The 7,214-nt window shown below is 39.6% G+C and overlaps 2 protein-coding genes across 2 annotated transcripts in view; both read right to left on the bottom strand.

Annotated features, from left to right (window-relative positions):
* LOC106963488 (uncharacterized) overlaps nt 1-815 on the bottom strand; it is a 12,976-nt gene extending 12,161 nt beyond the window's left edge. Inside the window, exons 1-2 of the mRNA XM_015058418.1 lie at nt 781-815; nt 567-692 (exon numbers count right to left, since the gene is read on the bottom strand). The gene's annotated coding sequence lies outside the window, so the exon portion shown is untranslated. The remainder of the gene's footprint in view (nt 1-566; nt 693-780) is intronic.
* A 2,653-nt stretch (nt 816-3,468) lies between these two features.
* Nucleotides 3,469-7,214, bottom strand: part of LOC106963491 (uncharacterized) — a 14,542-nt gene continuing 10,796 nt past the window's right edge. Inside the window, exons 2-4 of the mRNA XM_015058421.1 lie at nt 5,493-6,020; nt 4,614-4,780; nt 3,469-4,494 (exon numbers count right to left, since the gene is read on the bottom strand). Coding sequence (XP_014913907.1) covers nt 3,642-4,494; nt 4,614-4,780; nt 5,493-5,996 — 1,524 coding nt within the window. The 5' untranslated portion in view covers nt 5,997-6,020 and the 3' untranslated portion in view covers nt 3,469-3,641. The remainder of the gene's footprint in view (nt 4,495-4,613; nt 4,781-5,492; nt 6,021-7,214) is intronic.

Raw genomic sequence — 7,214 nt, 5'->3', positions numbered from 1 at the left:
TAACTGTTGCTAAAACCAATATAATCAAACTTGTCCCCAACTACATATAGTTAAGTTCAAATACTATCACATTTTAAATTTATTTTCCTAACATGGTCTAAAGAGCCACAAGTTGCTTATTCAGAGTTAACTAAAAATAAATAAAAATTATTTTTCTAGCTTCCACATCAGACCTACGTTTTTATTCACAAACAAGTACATGTTGAAAAAAGAAATCTTGCCCCGAGTCTGATAGTTAAAGTTCCTCCTTCCTCCTTCCCTGGTGTCTTAACATCATGGAGGAAAAGGAACTGAGAATACATTAAGAGTCATTATTAGACAGGCAGCAGCCAGACTAATTTACTTTGTTAAATTATTATATTTAGCTAAATACTGTTGAGGGTCTGTATAAACCAATGTTAAATTGGTTGGGGCACCAAAGTCTACTATGAAGTCAAAGTTACTGGATGTTTGTGGTTATTTACTAAAAATTAAGATGAACCTGGTTAATAAACAATATATATTTTAAGAATTAAGAATTGTTATGTCTATGAAAATGTTGCTGTAAAATATGAAAAATTGTTCACCTGCACAACGCCTGTTCAGTTCTCAGTCATTTCAAATAAGTCACACTTTGAACACTCTGGATTACAGTTAAAGATGGAGTAAAAGATGGAGTTCAACTGCTGCTGTAACTGTGAAAACATTAAACCCTGAACACAGACATGAAAACCCTGAGCAATAAAAGACAGAATAAATCAGACATTAATCCTGAATAAGGTCAGATTGGTTCAAACTCACAGAGCAGCGTCTCTGTTGGTCGACTGAGAGCCAAAACAATCTGATGGAAACGGTTTGTTTATATAGGAGGAGGAAGAGGAGGAGGAGAAAGAGGAGGAGGAGGCAGAGGTGGGATTTCTGTGTTTCTGCTGGTTTACAGGAAAGTGAAACTGAAAGTAAAATTCATTCTTTGTGGCTTACAGGAGCAGTTCATATCAGGTCAACATGGCTGCATCATTTTAATCAGAAAACGTGTCTCAGTTGGGATGGTTTTAATTTGAAGAAATTAAAAAATCTCATATTAAACAGAAATGGACACCAGAGTCTCTGACTCAAGTTACTAAAATTAAAGACTTTAGACTCAACCTGGACTGAAAGGCTTCAGGTTTAAATAATAATGAATCTCATATTAAGCATCTTTTGCTGTTAATTAATCCAAAATAATCAATAATCAGTCCTGTTCTATATCAAGTCATTTTGAAAGGGTTGATCTTTTCACAAGTTGATCTTAGTGACTTTTTTAGCTGCAGATGCTTCATTTGCTACAAATCATCACGTCCACTAAAGGAATGATGTTACTGCAATTTTAGCAATAAAAATTTAATTTTCTTGTTTTTAAAAATGATTATAAAACATCTTGAGTGGTTAAATGAAAAATCTTTAGAATGTATCAATTTTTTATCCGGTTAATCATCAGAATAAATGATTAGAACAATTGATTATTAAACAATCATTAGTTTCAGCTCTACTTCCTGGTAGAAAGTTTGAATCTCAGTTTAATTATTGAGACTCTAAACCTGAGAATCCTGTCGTCTGGTTCTGATCCACTCAGCCGCCCTTCAAACACCTGGATTATTCCTGCAGCAGATTATCTCCAGATGCTGGAATAATCCAGGTCTTTGATAGGAAATAAACATTTGATCAAAAACCCAGAATCTCAGAATAAACATCCAGTTTGTTAAAGAAGCTCCTCCATCTTTAACAAACTGGACCTGAAGAACCAGTAGATAACTGAAGTCTGGATGTTTTATAAAGTCATATTTAACACTGGGGAACGTCCTCATGCCTCTCAGGATGTTCTCATTATGTTACATTTATTTTGAGATTAAAGTGGAAATAAAAGCAGAAACAAGTTTAATGTCTTTAGTTTCTTGCTGCTGATAGTTTGAGAACATCAGTGATTGATGCAGGTTGATCATCCTGATCAATCAGACCAGCTGCCGTCTGAGCAGAACGGCTCACCTTTGACCCCTGGGAAACTGTTTTTCAGTTTATGCCCATCAACCTTTTAAAGCCTTTAATTCACTAGAACCATGCACTGCAGCTATTTTACCACATAAACTATCATGACTCAGTAAGTTCAATGTCCACACCATCTTAGATTTTTTTATGCTTGATATTTATTAGTAAGGAAAAGTTTTGCAGTTACAGTTTGATGCGGCAGCAGCAATCAGGAGATAATAATGCAAATGACTATAAAGCTAAATAAATCTAAATATATTTCCCTCAGTGTGACACTGACAGCAGTAGGAGATGCAGCTCATGACGTGGCGATGAGGGAGGTGGGATGGAGCAGCAGCTGCAGGCAGGCTGCCGTCCTCAGGTTGGTTTCTCTGATTCCTCCTGTTTCCAGCTGATGACTGTTATCTCTTCACACAGGGGAGTCTCCCTCCCTCTTTGCCTTGAATGTTGGAGCCCAGGCCTTCGCCGACGTTAGAGGTCTGATTTAGATCTGCAGGTAGTTTCCCTCTGCTGTTCTGCAGTCCTTGGATCCTCTCGGCTTTGATTCAGGATGTTTGGGTTTGTGTGAGACGGCTGCCTGTCTGCTGTTCCTCTGCTTCGTGGCAGATTTACGGGCTCTGCTGCTGCTATGGTCTATCAACAGCATCAGGTAGATGGAGAATCAGGTGGATTTTACCTTTAACCAGCTGGAGTTAGCCATCAGGCCTGCATTAGATGGAGTTTTAGGCCCTGATCTTGACCTGAGGCAGGTCAAAGGTCACCTTCCATCCTTTTCTCTCAGCAGCTCCTTTGTCTTATTTCATGTTTTGCCGTCTGCTTCCTGAAGGCCCAGTGATCAGCTCTGGCTCCTGCTTAGCTTCTCTGTTGTCTCGGTTCACAGACACATCCTGACCCCGTCAGTGAGTTAACGTCTCCTCTGTTTCTAGCCCATCAACAACCTGCATCTATGACTGCAGTTATTTTCTGACTACAAATACATCAAAAACACGATAATAACTTGATTACAGTTAAAACTATCAGTACATAAAGCTGCTTCCTAATCCTCTTTTACTTTAAGCCAGTTGTTAAAACATTTCAGAGTTTTATATAGCATTTAATTATTTCAACAGTTCAAGTTTTAAGTACTGTTTAAATTTGGTCTTCCTGTGTGAGGAAGGCCAAACTCCACTTTACTAAAACTGAACTGAGAGGAGAAACTCAGGCAGCTGCAAGCAGAGAAGAAATAAACTGAAGAAAACCTGTGAGCTGTGTGATCCGATTCTGTTCTCCAGTACAGAACCAGAGAGCGGACATTTTACACATAAACACTTAACCTACGGTTTCCTCAAGATGACAAGATGATTGATGTGTGTGTTAAATAGCAAACTACGTTTTCTCAAGGTTTACACCTTCTGAGAAAATCATCAGAAAATTAACTTATCATGACAAAACCAGTGAGTAAAAGATACACAGAAAACAGGAAATGAATTTATCTTGAAAAGTATTATTGGGAAATTAACCAGTTCTCTAGAGAAAACCATCCAGAAAAAATAAATGTGGGAAAACGTCCGCTCTGTGCTTCTGTACTCCAGGTCTGGATTGGCCTTTAGGAAGATGGAGAATCATCACCAGATACAGAGCATGTTATAAACCTGTTCATCTTAGGAGAAAGTTTCTTCTGGAACGGTCATGGTGGTGTTGTCCACAGTGTAGGCGTACTGCTGGCTCAGATGCTCCTCCTGCATTTTGCCGGCTTTGGGTGATTTTATAAGGTGAGCGGCCAGGTGGACGGTGGCTTCACATTCGAAGAAAGAGAGCACCACAGAAATGGCCAACATGACATCAGAGAAGGGCAATATGTCGAAGTCGGGAGCTTTGTAAGTGAAGACAACCCGTTTGCCCCGTGGTTCACCATAACTTGCCATTAGATCTGTGAAACGTGTATACATCTCCCCTTCTTGTTCTCCTACAGGACTAACCATGATCTTAGGGATGTTTGAAGATCCAGAAATCCTCATGGAGTTCCAGTTACGGGGCAGATTGGGTGGTTTATGTGGATGGCCCTCAGTAAGACCATCACATGGGCTTGTGCACTTAAACTGCCGGTGGTCTGGATCAGCATCAGGCCGGATGGTTCCTTTAGCGATGCCGTAGGCCGCTTCAGCAGACAGGAAACAGTTCCAGGGAGAATACAGCAGGACGTCTGTGATGAACCTCGGAGGCAGCAGAGAGCTGGCAGGAATCATCTGGTCCTCAATCGATCCATGAGCCAAGAAGATCAGCTCAGTCTTCTTCTTGTTCCTGACCTTCTTCTTCAGCTTGTTATATATGGAGACCACAAGATCCTCCAGCCGGGGTAAGACATCAGGCTGTTTGGTGTCATTCAACCACTGTTGAACTTCTGCGGTTTTGAAAGTATTTTTTGTGTAATCAACCAGTGTGTTCTTCTCATATTGGTTCTTGTTTATATTCTCTCTGATGTTTTTGATTCCGTTTAGTTTTCTGATAGATTCCCTGTGGGGAAAAAGTAGGAAAGTAACATTTTAAGATTTATTTCTCATCAACATTCTGACTGTTTTTGAGGAAAACTTGAATCATTAATGTTTGTGTGTTTTCACAAGCGACCAACATACTCAATGATGCTGAACTGTTTCCTCAGCTCCCTGATGATCTCCAGGATCTGCTCAGCTCTGCTCCTCAGAGATCGACTGGCCTCTGTCACATGGTTGTTCTCGATCTGATCACTCCAGCTGTCGATTGCTTCTGGAAGGAAGTATGCCATCGCCCCCACCCCTGCAAGCTGAAGATCAGCAGATCAGTACAGGATTGGACAGATAGCAGTAGGTGTAGTCAAAGTAAGAGATTAAATTTTCACTCAGAAACAAAAGCACTGTTATTAATTATTAAAGACGAAGCCAAACAGCAAACTGTGATAATCTGAGTCCAGGGATCCAACATGTTCATCCAGGAGTGAATGACTTGATGCAACCTGCTGGGTTTCTTTAACTAGAAAACCTTTAAACTGGTTTGAATAAACTGATGTTAGTTTAATGTTTAATATAATTCAGATTAATTTGAATTGATTCATTTGAAATGACTTGATTCATTTGAGATGAAATCACAGAGAGACGTCATCTCTGGACTTCACAGAGATGATGTCCAGTTGCTTGCAAAAATATTCACCAGGTTGTAAACAATTGTAAAATAGAAAAAAAAAATTATACATGATTCTATGCTGTTAACAAACGCTCTCCAACTAATCTGACTCAGCTTGAACTGTTTGGTGAAGAAAAATGGTCAAAATTTCAGTCTGGATGTGCAAAACTGGTGGAGAAAAACCCTAAAAGACAAGAAACTGAGACTGAAGCAAGAGGTGGTTCCACAACATATTGACTCAGGGGGATGAATACTTTTGCAAGTCACTGTGTGAATTGATACTACATGTATCAACTGAACTGAATATGTAGATGAATCATATATTTGATGTGATGTAGCTACAGTGAAAGTCTCACCTTGACGCCTCCAGACGCCTCCATAGATCTACTTCTGGCCAGAATCTGAAAACTTTCTGAACCAGTTTCCAGCTTGAAGGTGAACAGAACAACACAGAAACTCGTCAGGATGTGTGAGAAACCGAGATTTGCAAGAAACTTTATCAGCCTTTCAGGTAGTTGGTCAATGTTGGACATGTCCAGTTTTCCATGTCTCCCCAAAGCCATCAGAACATCAGCCAGTATGAGTCTATGGAGCTTCTCTGGATCCTCTGGGTCCTTTGGGTCTGGGTTGGAGTTCAGCTTCTTCTTCTCCTTCAATTCCTTAAACAACTCCCTAATCCTGGTCACTGTTTTATTGATTGCCTTTAAAGTATTCCCAACTTCAGTCAAATGTTCTTGAGTGTTTCTGCCCCCACTTCCAGACTCCAGCCTCCCTGCCAGTTTCTTCAGCTTGTCTGCATACTTCTCCCCCTGAGTGATCCAGGAGAAAATCTCCTTCACAAACTGGTCAGCTGTATCCATCACAAAGAGAGAGATGTCAGGAATCTGGAAGACAAAACCATTCAGATATGTCATTTCCTGGGTGAAGAAGAGGAATAACTTCAGAAAACATGAACCAGAGGAAGTCTGGGTCAAATCAGACAAAAGTTTTGATTTATTCTACCTTTTCTCTGATTCCCAATGGTTAAAATTATTCAAACAGGCTCAGATATTTACATACTATCCCACTGATATTTGGAAACATTTTGAGGATAATAAAAGTACAAGCTGACAGCACAACACTGAAAAATGCGAAGTTTGAGTCAATGCAGAACAGACGTCTCAAAGTTCAGTCCTGAGAGCTTTTATATCTATCTATTGTCCTCCACACTGGAGTTAAATATCAGACTAACAATTATCCATCCATTTTCTTTACACCCTTGTCCCTTGGTGGGGTTGGGAGGGCTGCTGGTGCCTATCTCCAGCTGTCACCCTGGACAGGTCACCAGTCTGTCGCAGGGCAACGCAGAGACAGACAGGACACACAACCAAGCACACACACATTCACACCTACGGACAATTTGGAGAGGCCAATTAACCTGACAGTTGTGTTTTTAGGAAACCAGAGTACCCAGAGAGAACCCACCATGCACAGGGAGAACATGCAAACTCCATGCAGAAAGACTGGGGCTGGGAATTGAACCCAGAACCTTCTTGCTGCAAGGCAACAGCTCTACCAACTGCTCCACTGTGCAGTTACAATTATTGCAGTCGTAAATTAAATGATCAATTATTCAATTCATCATAACAAAAATTACACGTTACAGAGTTTAATTTAATTTATCAGAAATACTTTAAAGATGAAAGTAAAGAATTATCTGTAATGCAACACCATCATTGCTTTAGTGAACTCTTGACCATTTTTTAGAAAAATACTTCTAAAAATAACGAGCTCAGTCTGTTCTGCTCAACTTATCTGTTGATTATTTGTTGGATTAACTGATTAATAACTGGATGCAAAAAATGCGTAATTAGAGATTTATTTAGAGAATCTGAACAGAGTGAAACTAAATGCATGCCCCCTGAGGAGTTTTGGGTATATTCTATATATATATTTTATACAGTTTTAGCTTAATTACTGCTCAGACCGCCTTTTATTGAGTCTATATATTCCAGTTAGTAATTAATTACTTATTAAATGAGTTATTTCAATAATCAAGTCATCATGATTAATCACTTCATCTCTACTAAGTTGCCTCT

The sequence above is a fragment of the Poecilia latipinna genome, unplaced genomic scaffold, assembly GCF_001443285.1.
Source record: "Poecilia latipinna isolate Pla-1442-1.1 unplaced genomic scaffold, P_latipinna-1.0 Scaffold1540, whole genome shotgun sequence".
NCBI lineage: Eukaryota > Metazoa > Chordata > Actinopteri > Cyprinodontiformes > Poeciliidae > Poecilia > Poecilia latipinna.
This window is presented reverse-complemented; position numbering and strand designations above follow the sequence as displayed.